Source organism: Rhodnius prolixus, unplaced genomic scaffold (assembly GCF_049639745.1).
Source record: "Rhodnius prolixus isolate KJV_2025 unplaced genomic scaffold, Rpr scaffold_16, whole genome shotgun sequence".
NCBI classification, from domain to species: domain Eukaryota; kingdom Metazoa; phylum Arthropoda; class Insecta; order Hemiptera; family Reduviidae; genus Rhodnius; species Rhodnius prolixus.
This window is the reverse complement of record NW_027411616.1, coordinates 2,497,838-2,512,398: the sequence shown is the minus strand read 5'-3', so window position 1 is coordinate 2,512,398 and position 14,561 is coordinate 2,497,838. Positions and strand designations below refer to the sequence as shown.

Sequence of the window (14,561 nt, the reverse complement as noted above, 5' to 3'; positions counted from 1 at the left end):
AGCAATTAATTGGTGAAGGGACTCAAAGGGAATTGGCCTCGATCACAAAAAGTTTAACTCGCAGTTAGCTGATTCATTAAAGGCAACCACTCTATCAAATATCCATAAAGGGATGAGACCAAGTTAGTGAAGTAGCGGGAGAAGGGGTTCTGCCACTCTGCCCCCCAGATAAGAGGGCACCCAAGCAAGGATTGGGCAATGTTGTTAGAAAAGGGGTCAGAAAGGTTCGAACTGTGGAGTAAGTGTGGCTGCAGTAAGCTAAAGTTACCAGCTGGGCTTGTTTTACATCGCCATCTTGCCAAAACGCTAGTAAAGGTCGCCGGCCAAGGTCTCGTTACATGGTGTTTCTCAACAACATTCAGAATGTAATTACGAAAAGAGGTTATATGCTTATTGGAAAGGAGGGCTAAAGGCAGCGAGCCGAGAGAGGGAGGAGCTATAAGCATCACAAAGTAACTTCCAGTCAGGAAGAGCATCTCATCGCTATGTCTCTGTTGCTATAGAGAAATGAAGAGGACTCATGTAAATTGCAAGTCGTTTAATGCAAGACTCGGAGGCGGAGCGGAAAATACAGGCTCCAACAAGAAGAGGCGGCAAGTAGATACTTAATGTCCTAATTGTGTTAGTCGTATACTGCTTAGTCTGCAAAGCTCTGGTACAAAGTCTTAGAAGATGTAGCTGGCAGAGAGCTGTTCATTAGGTAAGTGTGCGTCACATGTCAACAGCGACACAACGTCATCCTTTGCAACAAGCCCTGACACGGATAGGGAGTCGTCCGCCTCTATTACTCGCTTAGCACCCGCCCGCCTCCACAATGAGCGCCTTTATACATTTACCTAGCTACTAACTCGCTTAGCGTCGCTTTCCTTGGTGATGGCGCTAATCGTAATATTAAACCAACGGCATGCCAGAAGAACCTTAACTCCTGCCAATACAGTATCTAAATTTTGGCGCAAATTACTTCTGCTAATAAATCAACCAATAAAAATGCAATATTTTAATTAACAAAATCTGCTTTAAAAATTCGCACGATTTTCTCTGAGACGTACAGTGACGCGTTGGAAGAGCACCAACCCTCCGCAGAAATGAAGTTGGCTGGACGCAAGTTTCCAAGTAATCAATGCAAAGGCCTACATTTTGCAGCATCCAACACAGATTAAAGAAAGCTTTTGCTACCATTTGCGAACAAATGGCCAACTGCAATTCTCCGTCAGGGGCACTACCAGCTGATTTTCTTTAAATTTGTAATTTCACTTTATCACCTAATTCAGTCCACGACATCTAATTTGATGGACGTAAAGTCCGCTTGAAAAATAGGTAATTACTTTACTTTTTTTATAAAGAAATTGTAAGTTATAAAAACTTAAATGAATTCACTAATCTTTAAATAACGTACTAAACCTGGGCTCACACCCAATTGCTGTACTCCCCGATATGTTACTAGATGATCATAGATTATAGATAGAGACCAGCTACAGACTCAATAACTACCCGAGCTACCTCAACCATTCTATTCTAACGTACCCAGGCGAATTTTGCATTCGCAGTCAAAGCCGCTTCTACAAATTTCGTAAAAGCATTTTAAGCGTTCGCATTTTCTTTGAGTAAGAGAAATACGTTTAGTTCAAGCCAAGGGCTAATTGTAAGTTCATGCAGAGGTCCTCCTAGCGCGTACATTCCAAGATTACTTCTCACCAAACCTATCTCTCACTATCTGCTCTCCACACTCGGTCACTAGTCTAGCAACTGCAGAAGAATCTATGGGGACTACCGCTCATCCATCAGAAACTTCTGAGTGATGCCTCCTTTCAAAGACGGAGACCAACGTATTTCCAATTCCCAAGGTGACCTTTTATCCTCTCCCTTAATAAACACGTTCTACAGTCACCACTTTAAAGGGGCCTACTGTAATTCCCTCCAAGTTCGTTCTTCCACCCCATCACAAAAGATAATTTGTGGCATACTTTACATCCTCCAAATCCACCGGAAGACTTCCAGTCAGCACTTGTAGAGCAGCAGTTTACGTAGTGCGGCTAGAGTTACTCGAAAGGAGAGGCCTAGGATCTCTGGATTGCCCGCAAATGACTGCAGGGGTGTCAACCTTGGGAACTCACGCAGAAGAGCGATCAGCAATAAGATGCTCCCTTTTTATGATTTCTTCAGTCTTCTTTTCATGACTGACTTAGCTGACAGATTATTCTCTTAGACTTTGTTCTTAGTTCCTTGATGTACGCAATAAAACCTAATTTACTGTCCAATATGACTCCCACATAATTACCTAACCAGTAGGAACCACTATAGTCTATTGCCACAATAATGGGCTACCGTTTGTCCCATGACTGTCAATAATATACATAATCGTTTTAAAGGAAATAATAAAAAAATAAGTTCCAGTAAAGTGTCATTTCTTCAAATTTGGAGTTCCATTTACATATTTTTGAATGCTTAATAAGTGTCTGTAATTCTTTTATTGAAGTGGCACTAGAGGTGTGTCCAACCTTCTCCTAAAAATAGAAAAATGTGCGGGCAATAATGTGCGTACCCTTATTTTAAGAAAAGCGAATGAACGGTTTTTGAGAAATCTCTTTAAAAAAATGAAAAATAGGCACATAAAAGTGGTATTTACAGTTGGCCTAAAACTGAACCTAATTTGGCACCTAAGAGAAATATCAAATTCGAACTTTCTGCGATGTTTTTTGAAGTTACCATGGATACATTCAGCACCCAAGCCATTTTATGTTTAGCCAATGTAGTTGAGTAAGTCGCCCTATCTTTTCAACTGCAGAACCACTGCATACATAAAAGCCGTAGAAATTCTATAAAATCAATTTTACACAAAACGTTTGATGTAAAGTGATTATTATGATAAACCTTTTCTCAAATTTAATTAAAATCTAATAGAAATACGCGTTTTTCGGATAACTGCCTGATGTAATTTCGATTTAAAAGGCCAAGGATTATATTAAATTATAGTCAATAGACTATAGTCACCTTTAGAAGCCTACCCAAAGTGGCACGTTAGAGAATATCTCTACGTCAGACTGGCCTGAGAATCCCAATCTGAGAAAGCTGTCTAACCCTGATCCGACGAAAATCATCTTCTAGATCGGCAACAACCTCACCATTCCTCCTGAAGACCACCAAAATATGTATTTCGGTCTACCATGTAAATGAAGGTAGGGTTTCATCAAGGTTAACCAAGGTATTTGTTTTTGTTTGTAAGTTGTTGGATGCATGGCTTGTGCCAAAATTAAGTTTTACGCCACTGGATACTCTATAATCTATTCATGTAAATGATGGTGACAGGTTTTAAAAGCTCTTTCAGCTTGCCATGTTTAATTAATTTACGTTGGTTATATTAGGCGAATGAACGGGACATAAAGCAAGGTGTTTGCAAGCAGTCTAGCCGTGCTCAGCCTGTTCACTATTTGGCGGCACCACACATTCTCGATCGAATGACGCCTTTGTAAGTGCCTGAGAGTACATTGACAGGTCTTGTATTAATGCACTCTCTCTTCCCCTACTCTGAGGTGTAACACTTACGTATTCCCTTCACAATTGCTTTCAATGCAACAATATGCTCTTTTCACTGGCGGCTCCTTCGCTCATTGTTGCACCCTGCATCTTCTATTATCGCTTCCATTACTTAACCCCTGCTGGTGAAAAACTATCTGCTGCACCCTTGATGGCTCACGCGCAACCTCTGCAGTGCAACAAACAATTTTAGAAGGAATTAAGTATAATTGCCGAATACTACACCCAACATTGAATTTTACTCAACTGTTATCTTTAACTTTCCGTCGGGCGCTGTGAGTCTTTCAGCATGAAAAGATCATTTTTCCGGCGATCGACAGCTTGACAAGAATGTCGCTATTCTTTCTTTTAAAACACTCGGGATCGTCAATAATGTTTCATTTGCTTGCGGCCTGTGGCGGTTTGTATCTTTAAAGCATTCATGAAACCAAACTTTGGTATTGATGTCAAACTAATATAAAGTCTATTTTATTCGAGCACAAAGAACTTTTCGTTGCAAATCAAAATACATGTCTTGAGATCTGATGAAGACCAAAGAAGTGTTAATTAAAGAGCGAGCGAAATGATTTGTAAAGATCTCAAAAAAGTAAAAAGTCGTATGAGTAAAGTTCTTCAAACTTGGCACTTATGCAGTAATTGCAACCCTTCTTAACATTATGTGAGTGGCAGAAAGAGCTGCAATGGAATTTTACAGGTGAAAATGCCCAAATCCAAATGGTTCTATATCTACATATGCCAAATAGTCTACCAAAACTAGACTAAATGGAAGAAACTAATTTTAATTTTCAAGAATGTAAAAAGTGAAATCAGAAAAGTGGGTCTTCCAGAGGATTCAAAACTTGGAGATCTTCAAAACTTGGAATTTTAGCAACTTAAATAGGAAGGAGTAGGGCCTTATTAGATTCTTGAAGAATACTTCAAGGAGCTGCCTGTTCACTTGCCTCAAGTGCCCCAAAGAGCTGCCTGTTCACTTGCCTCAAGTGCCCCAAAGAGCTGCCTGTTCACTTGCCTCAAGTGCCCCAAAGAGCTGCCTGTTCACTTGCCTCAAGTGCCCCAAAGAGCTGCCTGTTCACTTGCCTCAAATTGCCCTAAATCAAATTTCCCTTGAAAAATATTTCAAATAAATTTAGATTTCCATGAGTGGAATGAGTTTAGGAGTGATAATAATAAATCCGTTTTATCGAGAGCAACTGTCGGAGTACAACAGCGGGGTACATTGCTCGCTAAGTGATGGAAAGGTCTCATGATGATAGCAAAAATAAACTTTTAGCTTGCTGCGATATTTGGATCTTTGGCTAGCACGTTCACACCAACACACAGTCTATTCATTCGCTAAACCACTTCTTCGGGCCTGTCCAGGAAAAATCGATTCATGGCGATCGCAATACATTACTTCGGAAGGGACATCAAAACCTGTATTTTGGATGTAAATTCCAACCAGAAATTTGCGTGATTGCATTACTTCCTCCTTGGGAGGTTGAGAGAAATGAAAAAGTGAGGGATGAAGCTGGAATTGCGGTAAATTGTGAATGGAAAGTGTTTGTTAATAACAAATAGTGAACTAATGAAGCCTGTGCTGTAGGGAGGTTGGCTAATAATGGTCAATGCTCATCACATCTGGGTGAGTGGCGAATAGAGGCACTATCTTTGTATCTGATTGTATGCAGAGTGAAAGGGTGCTCTTGGCATACAAAAACAGATCGAAACTATCACGTCCATAAATACACAAACAGAAGGCTCTCTGTTCAGCGAGGATTGGGGGTGACTTCAAAACGGCCAGGGGTGCCAGTGTATGGGGCACCCCGCTACTGTCTGACCCCCTCAGCCAAAACCCTTACAGCACCCTTGCTCCAATCATTTAATCTCCTTAGAATGTACTACTTCAATCAAAACTTCAAATGAGGAATTTGCATTTAGTAAACAAGCTTCTGTTCTCTATTTATGTTGCAGGGCTGGTTCTCTTTGCGCAGCCATTCAGTCTGAACAGATACACAGACAATCTTATAACCCCTTTTAGAGACCTCTTAGTTAAATTCAACACATATCGATTTCGCATTATCACTCAGCTATGAATTCGCCATTTTCTACATAATGGAAAATTGATGATGATGATTATTACAAGCTCCGCAGTATAACTCCTTTCATTCACCATCGCTTCAAATTTTCAAAATTAAGTTTGCGCTGCAATGTTTGCTGGTTCGGTCCTCACTCTTTATTATTCTATTGTGTTAGCCGCAGTAGAGTTGTGAGAAATGTGTATAAAACTCAATATTATGGAAGCATTGCGCTACTAAGAGAGTTCTGCTTAACCGGTTTTGTTAACCAGTAATTATGATGAATAAGGCGCTATGAAGCTTGCCAGCGTAGCGGTGGTTGTGAATGGAATGCGTAAATGCAAGAATTTGTGTAGAGATGAGCTGGAGGTTGCCGGTGTATCTGCTGGACCGAATAGTAGCACACATCAACTATCTCGTCAGGATCTAGCTGTGCTGGGCTGTCAGATTGATTTATTAATTATGTACAAGGTCAAATAACTTAGACTAAGCAACTCACGTGAAACAGGCTAGCCTGAACAGCAAGAAGTGCGTCTTTATGACACTGATCGCAACTCATTTCTACTCCAAAGATCCGATATAACTAAAACTTAAGGTTAGTTGAGTATTGGTGCCTCTTCCAACCCCAACATTCCATTTATCATGTCAACTATTTGTTCAATATTACCATTATGTATTTAAAAGTGTTTTCAGTCTGTATAAATTATTTTTTCTAAAACAGATACAATTAAATGTACATATGACTAAAAAGTAATTATTGCATTTATTTTGCAGCACGTAAAAGTACTATTTCAGCCTTTACTATTGATTCATAGATTCATAGATATTGTTGCGGAAGATTTAAACTCAACGTGTTTTAGAAAACAGATAATAATAATGTTTACTATTATATTGGGAGGAAACTAGTGAGAGAGAATTGCAAGTTGTCGGGTAGATGATAAATATGCCAGCTGGAGAAGTGCGACATTAGAGCAACACAGGTAGAGCCAGCAAACTGGGAGCGAGGCAAAGCTAGTTGTAGTCGGTTTGGCACTGTTAATGACAGGGAGGCGAACGAGCGCCGAGAATAATGTCTCACAGCGGCACGGGGATGTACCGCTCGATTCAATCACCGGCCCCAATCCATCTTGTGACGCCGTCTCAGCTCGCTATACACCAAACTTGCCGCCCCATCGCCGCTTTCTATCACCCTCATATAAAGCCCTAATCAATTATTGATATCAAAGACTCGTCCTGACGGGCCCTTCTCTCTCACACAAAAGGGAATTCTCCCAGGGTAATTTAGGGTGCTTCCATACTGCAGGGGCTATGCTTCCCAAGTTATGCTCAATATCATGAGATGGTCACATCTATTAAAACCCTAATCACAAAAAAATATCATTACATATTTAACCATTCCAGGGGCAAAGTCAGGTGTGCACCCACAAACCACTTCTCCCCAGAGTTCTAGCTTAGCATAATTTCTAAACCTGTTTAATTCCTAATCACACTCTGGACCCTGGAGGCAAGCCCTCTCCAATTCTCCTAAATACAAGTTTAGATGTAGTTGAGAAAATGTGAACAAGCAAACTGAGCCACTGAGCAAAGTGCTATGAGGGGGGGATTGCTTCGAATTTGGAACATTACCTAATTCCTATCATTCCATGGATATTTGGTGAATGTTGAGACTGTGATTGCACTTTAAACAAACACCCTCTCCGCCATTATCTTTAGTTTTCTGGCAAAACATTTTCTATACAAGTTATATACCGACATATGAGCTATTAGTTCAGAAGTTTAAAGAAAATGAAGACTTCCGCCTTCCAGCTAGGCTGATTGTATCCTGAAGTCTATTCTCGTCACCCGTAGTGGAATCTAAACTAAATATTAAATTTGAATTTTCTGCGTTTCCACATCAGACTGACAAGCGAACTTTTGTGGGGGGGGGCTTTTGTACTCAGCAAACAGCCAAAGGTTATCTCGCTTTAAAGAATTAATTATTTAAGTTAAGCAGTAACAATGGGGTAACATCAGACTGCGGACAATGTGTGTTATTGTCTAGTTAGTTATTGTTTATTATTATTCTTAATTTGTTTTTATTGTTGGTATTGTATATTTTGTATTGGATTTGTCTATAGTTTAATATTATTGGATTTTTTGAAATTGTATTTGTCTAAGTGTAATTGATCTATGATTAATCATGTGATGGGGTGAGTAGTTATGGTTAAGTCTTAACGTGCTTATGGTATTGTAAAAGGTTCTATTTTCACTATAGCTATGGAAGCAAAACTTTTTGGGTATGAATGGCTAGACGGATGTGTAGAACGTGCCTTTATTGTTGTTGGTTGTGAAGTACATTTTTTCCCATTCTGCACAGAGGAATTTTTTTAATGTGATTTTTTACATCGGAAGGAAGTAATAAGGGGCTGTGGGGATGAATTAATTTAGTTGGCGATACTCTTTGGACATAGTAGGTTTCGTTTTTGTTTATAATAGGTTCGTTTTTGTTTATTTTATGACTTTTTAATTTGTAAAATGGTTGAGGGTTTTGTCCGGTAATTGTGGAAAATTTTCAGTGTCTGTTTGTAGTTGGTATGTTTGTTTTTGGTGACAACTGAGAATAAGGGTTTGTTCAGTACTTTATTTTTAGCCTCAGCATTGTAAGCTAGCTTTATTGGGCAGTTCTTATAGGTTGATCTGTGCTCACCCTTACAGTGTACACAGTCGGGCATCATCGCTTCGGTTGCTGTGCATTCACGAATATTGTGAGATTCAGAACAATGGTCGCATCTGGGCTTACTACGGCATTGGTCTTCTTCATGTCTGAAACGCAGACGATTTCTCTGCATTGTCGTATTGGAGGTACATAGGGCTTGACCCGGCATCTTGCCCCATATAATGTTACATATTCGGGTAATGACTGGCCGTCAAATGTTACAAAGCAGACCAGAGTTTTTTTCGTGAACTGTATTATTTTGGTTATAGGTTTTCTTTGTCACCCTTCGAACATTTATAGGTGCAACAGCGGAGATCAATTCCGTTATTATTTCCTGTTCATCCAATTCGATATCCTCATCTCTGATGACTCCTGTGCTTTGAACCCTAAAGTTGGGGATATATGCTCTTATTTCCCTCTCTTTAGGGTTTCCAGTGTTAATAGATTATTAGCTGCTTGAGGGCTTTTTTTGTTATGTTTATACGGTTTTTACCGCTCAGAGTGATGTCAATAATATTGTCTCTAAGTGAGCAAGTCGTTTTCAATAGCCACTTACCCAATGCCATTCTATGCACTTTCCTTGAATCATTATTATTAGATTCAGCTGGTCGCTTATTTGGGTTAATTTTTGGTGTTAGAGAATCCATTTCCATTTCAACTTGTTGGTTACTGCTAACAACATTAGTTAGGGTATCGTTAGTCGTTAGTTGGGTGTTAGAGTTTTCTGTTACTCTGTTATTCATAATTTCTGACTTATCTGTATTTATCTTCTCATTTTCTGGAGGCTCTTGGCCCGCAGACATACTCACTCACCTTTAAAATATAAGAAAGAGAGAAAGTAAAGAAGTAAGAGAAAGAGAAGTAAAACTGAAAGAGAAATACTGGAAAACAACAAATAATTTAAAAGAAAAATTATTTTATTTTTTTAATATTTAAAGTTGAATAGAAGAGCTACTAGCACACGAAGGATGTTCACTGGCCGAAGTTGGGCAAGTAAATCTTCCAGTTTGCCAGACTTTGTCGCACTTGGAATTCGACAGTAACTCTAAGATCTTTAGCGATGGAAGGGCACACTTCCCTACTACGCACCACTGGCTCTCAGTCTTCACATTCTCATGTTTTCTTTTAAATTGCAAATACTTGAAAATTAATCGTGGAGATATCTAGCTTACAAGGGAGAAAACAGCCAGAATGGAGAAATAACATTTCTGTTCATAAAACCGAAAAGTATTAAAGGGTTTTAAGAAAAAGTTAAAGCATGTTTGAATACAGTAATCGTAAATGCCAACCTGAACTTTTAGCTTTACAAGTAACAGCCAGTACGTTTAAACCGGTACGTGGTAATCCTTCGCCGTCTGCTGAGAAAGCGCTCTTCTTTATTGAGAGTTCATGGCTGTGCCTTCTTCGACATCGTAAAGCAAGGAATATCAATTCAAAACATTTGATTCGACCACAATACTTGGTTCTTATCAAGATTGAGGTCAGTAGAAACAGATTATAGTAGTTGCGATCTAAGTTTAAATCAGTTACGAATACCATCAATTACTGACAGATTTTGATATAAGAGTGACCACAAGCGCAACCAATAAACAATACGGCGGAATGGCGCTCTATAACAATTAAACAAGGCGGATCTGACGCAGTAATTAACCCCACATTTTACCGCCAAAATTTATTAATATACCCTAATATTAGTTTCGATTGGTTTCTCTAGGTTGCAGCACTGTCAAATTAAGGGAACGTCACATGGCACTTAAGAATGAAATTATAAGTGGAAAGCCTGCGAAAGGGTCAAATTAGAAGTTTAGTTGAGCGTCATGTTTAACACGAACAAGTCGGAGCCTGCTTCGATGGGAAATATATAATAAAACATTAAATATAACATTTCTTAACATGCGAACTATCCCATCCTCCAAATATAGCCTTTTTTCAGAGCTAAGGGGTAATGGCGCCGTTCAGGTTTTTATGAAACTATTAATTGCGGTAAGAATAAATTTCCTATGTGGGTGTCTATATAAAATTGTGTTCCAAAAATTGTATGAGATCACTTACCTGTGTCTAGTATCACTTGAGGGTCTGGAACATTGCACATTGGAGTCCATGTACTTTCAGCAAAACGGATCTGCAAACGGCAACATTCGGCAATTATGCACAGTCAAGGACAACTTTTCCAATTACCAATCAAACAGATTTTACATTAGAAATCTAGAAATTATAATATACGCTGTTTCAACCGGCAGACCACAAGTTCGAAGCCTGCAGAAGACAAGAAAATGATGTTAACTCGGAGGAAAGCTTTCAAGGCCTTCACTTTTATTTTACTAATTTCAAAAAGGAATTATTTTTTAAGGAAAACTATGATCCTTAGCGGACGTCTGAAGGCCAAGTCAGCACCATGTAAAACATCTATATAGTATAAAGGGGCGTTGAAGCATTCCTTAAATTTGCGTTTGTAAGAAAATTTGGAAATCCTTTGATGGTGCTTCGGGTTTTAATTTAAGGTAAGGATATCCTCAACGATTACCGATCTGACAATGGAATGAACAGAACTAGTGATTAAAACCAACTCGAACTGCACGATTATCAGTAGACTAACGTGAATCTTGCTCGTGCCGACTATTTCCTCATTTCAATTAGAACCCTGGATATATCATTTGAATAAAAAGCAAGGGAGATTACTTCGAGAATCCTTGTACAAGCTAACTTCCAGGAATAAAGAACGGTGGTATAGTACAACTGAAGAGACCTTCTAACTGGATGCGAATAGCACCGACTCAATAGTGGCAGAAAACAAAGCCATAATTGCAGTTTGCCTCTTCGTGCTATCGCAAGTTATGAATTGCATGAGTCTATCACGTGACATGCTAGCGAGACATAAGTTTTGTGCCAGTGACTTGGGATGTGGGATAGAAAGGACTTACAAAGATACTTGACCCAAAATTTGGGGAATGCACAGCAGTGATTAACGAAACCGAAGAGATGTACCAGTAGGGTAACAGCGTCGTAAATGTTATAAGAATTTATTTTTTGATGGCTACGTAAGTAGAAGAAATGCAGATAGAAATTGCCTAGGGAATTTCTTTTACGCACGTCCAAGTGGTTTTTAAGAAAAAGGAAGCGGTGGGCAAGTGATGGTATTATTTGGGAATTGGATGGTAGAAGCTAGGGAGGCAAAAATGGAGGAACTTCCGGATGAGGGCACCGTCCTTTAGAACTGTGCAAATACAATAATAAAAAAGAATTCATGTTCATATTAAATTTAAGGGCAAAAAATCAATGAAATAATTAAATCTGTCCGGTAGGATAAGGGTTGATCGTTAAAAGGAAGTACTGAAATCGCAGTTTAATTTTGCTATTCTTAAATATTTTTTATATAAATACTTATACAAATACCTTTCAATTTTATTCGAAACGTTTGCCCAAGAAAATTGTTTTCGTGGATTCTTAGGGGACCATAACTCTAAGAATTCTTTTAAAAGATCTCTCCAGTGATAGTTACAATACCGAATTAACACTACATCAGGTTATGATGAAAGTTATTCCAAATGTTAAGAAAATGTGTAAAGCAGATATGAAACTTCTTTACAAATAGACAAAAAGGAAAATCTATCCAAAAGGTACAAAAATCTTCTTAACAAAAACTTGTTAAGGAAAATTTTTTTTGAAAAGTAAGTATCAATGGTAACAAAAGGAAAAAATACGAAATGGATTAATAAATAATGTAATACGAGTACTTCTTGAATTAATATGGGCTAATGGTGTCAAGTATAAAGTCGTAAGACGTTTAATACACAAAAAATGAATTGTTTATGAAACAAGCATACATTATACATATATAACAATAAGGAGAAAGAGTTCGTTTAAATAATATTCGTTTACGCACTAACTATAATCAGAAGTTAAGAGTTTCGTTCAACACACTAAAAGATAGTTTAATTTATAAAGACTCAAAAGTTAGTTTAAAGAGAAAAAGCGTCGTTTAACGTAAACTGAACACGTTGCTTACAGAGCTCTTTCTCGAAACACACTCAAAACCCGTAGCTCCCGCTTGCCTCTCCATGTTGCCACTCTGCGCTCAAACATCCAATAGTATAGTACAGAACAAAAGTGGACATATTTGAGCCAAGTAGGAAATTCCTTTAATTTGATAGAGTCAGGCAGGCGATCGAAGCATTATAAATGGTAATTAGGAGCCAGAATAAGGAGGGCAAGATTTTGAAGCTGTACAAGCTTGTTCACCCATGCGTCCAATAAGTCAGTTTGGAAATTCTTTATTTTGGACATCCAATTTTTATGAAAAATTAAATTTTATTAAAGTTAATCATTTCAAATTGCATTAATTTATTTATTCTATGTTTTATTACTGAAGCAAGAGGCAGAACAAAAACAGAACCTAGTTATCATAACCAAGAAAGTTGCCTCCACCCGCTCATCTATAGTCTGGCAGATTTTAGGTAAGCTCCATACTAGACAACGACCGCGTCATTATAAAGCAGTGCTGCAATTATCTTTCAGACGTGGAACTTACGTCGTGCAGTTGTGCAACGGTTAAAACTATAAATTCTAATATTTGTGGGCCCTATAATCTTGGAACTGCATCAATGTAGTTGACATTTGAAATGCTCTTTCTGGATCTGCAGGTAAAACCTCGATTCCATCACCTTTTTTCTTTCAAATTTCATTTCTCCCATTCTTTGGTCTGTTATTACTGGCCCCCACTAGTGTATTTCGAGTCTTCTAAAGAGGACAATTGCCCTTTGAATTCGGAGGTGAAGTTGCCGCGCACACCGGAAGCCAATACCGGCTTGTCGATAGGCCTCGATCTATACTTAGAACGGAAGTGACGTTCGGCCACATATCTCGAGCGGGCGTGTGAGTGAGCGTTGGCTCCAGGTGGCACCTATCAGATACAGCTCTCCATTCGTCATCTCCACATTCTTCCCTATTCACATAAACACTTCACTAATTATTTCTACTGCGTACAATGTTGCATTATATTATATTAAATTTGCTTCAGTTCGGATATAGCTTTCACTACTGCTACCTTTGAAGGAGCCAGACACAAAACAATACTTTTTGCTTTCTTAGTTTTCTATAGCTTAAAAACACACCCACTGCTTATACTGTTTGCTTGTTCTTTCTGAATTAGGTAAGAGAGAAAAAGTTTTTAAAAACTGATCTGTGGAGCATGCGACTGCAACTTGAAAAACGAGAAACCGCAGGACGTTCAACTAATATACAACTCCAATGTGTTAAGCAATTCGTTACCGAGGTACTTTGCGGACAGTGATTGATAGAAAATCGCTACTGGAGGGATAGTCCCTTCATTTTTACGCACGGCTCAATTATAAAGTAATAACTTTGTGAATAAGAGGTAAAGAAAATTTAAATGTTATGCTAAGTAATGAGGGGTAGAGACGTCCAGGAGGCTCCAAACAAGAGTGAGTGGGGGAGCCGGAAACATAGCCAAGCAGGCTGTTCACTGACCAAGGGAAAGAGAAGCCAAACAGGAAGTCCTCGGTTGAAATGGCTGATTGATGTGGAGCAAGACCTCGAGGAATTGGAAGTAAGACGGTGGTGAAAGGTGGCTCAGGAAAGAGTGTAAATAGAAAGAGTGTAGCTGAGGAGCCGAAGCCACTGAAACAGCTGCAAAGCGGAACGACTATACATTTCAATGTGTGATTGGTTATATAAAATTAAGGAGCTTTAAGTGAAGCAAATACTCAGTTGTATAATATGTAGTCTGGTGCTGAAATTACAATTTTGCGTAATTAACATTTTGGTTATTTATTCTAGCAAAATAAATTGATCGTGGGATATCCAATCTGAGGGAACCGGGCACACCAGGGACTACAAACCTATATTCTATGGCCTTGCAATATGCAATCCTTCTTAAGTTAACAAGAGAAAGTGGAGAAGAGAATATCAGACAGGAAGGCATGAGAGTTGGTAGCAAATTTCACTGAATAAACTGCAACCAGAAGATCTTAAATTGCAGCTAATGGGGACCCTCAAACGAGGGTCAAATACAATTTGCGCCTGTGAATAATATATGAATTAGCACATCAAACACCAAAGGACAGTTGAAGCAATTAGCACTATTCCGCTACAAACAGACTTGAGGGTTTTGTTGGACCTATTGCTATTAGTCTGCTAATTCAAACGGAAGCTACTACAAAATGATTCACCACACGTTTCCTTTTTACTTTCTGAGGGAATATTGCGATCGCGCCAAATTTTCCATTGTGAGATTTGACCGCAAATACCGTTTTCGCTCC

General features: G+C 38.7%; 1 protein-coding gene across 11 annotated transcripts in view; it reads right to left on the bottom strand.

Moving 5' to 3' along the window:
• The window catches only part of Sox102F (transcription factor Sox102F), a 411,141-nt gene that overhangs the window by 157,493 nt on the left and 239,087 nt on the right, over positions 1–14,561 (bottom strand). For 10 of the 11 annotated variants that reach the window (XM_074134527.1, XM_074134518.1, XM_074134524.1 and 7 more), the window contains one exon: positions 10,336–10,405. The exons of the other annotated variant lie outside the window; for it this stretch is intronic. Coding sequence is in view for 8 of the 10 variants with exons in the window: in XM_074134518.1 (XP_073990619.1) it covers positions 10,336–10,385 (50 nt within the window). In the remaining 2 variants the exon portion in view is untranslated. The remainder of the gene's footprint in view (positions 1–10,335; positions 10,406–14,561) is intronic. 11 annotated transcript variants of the gene reach the window in all.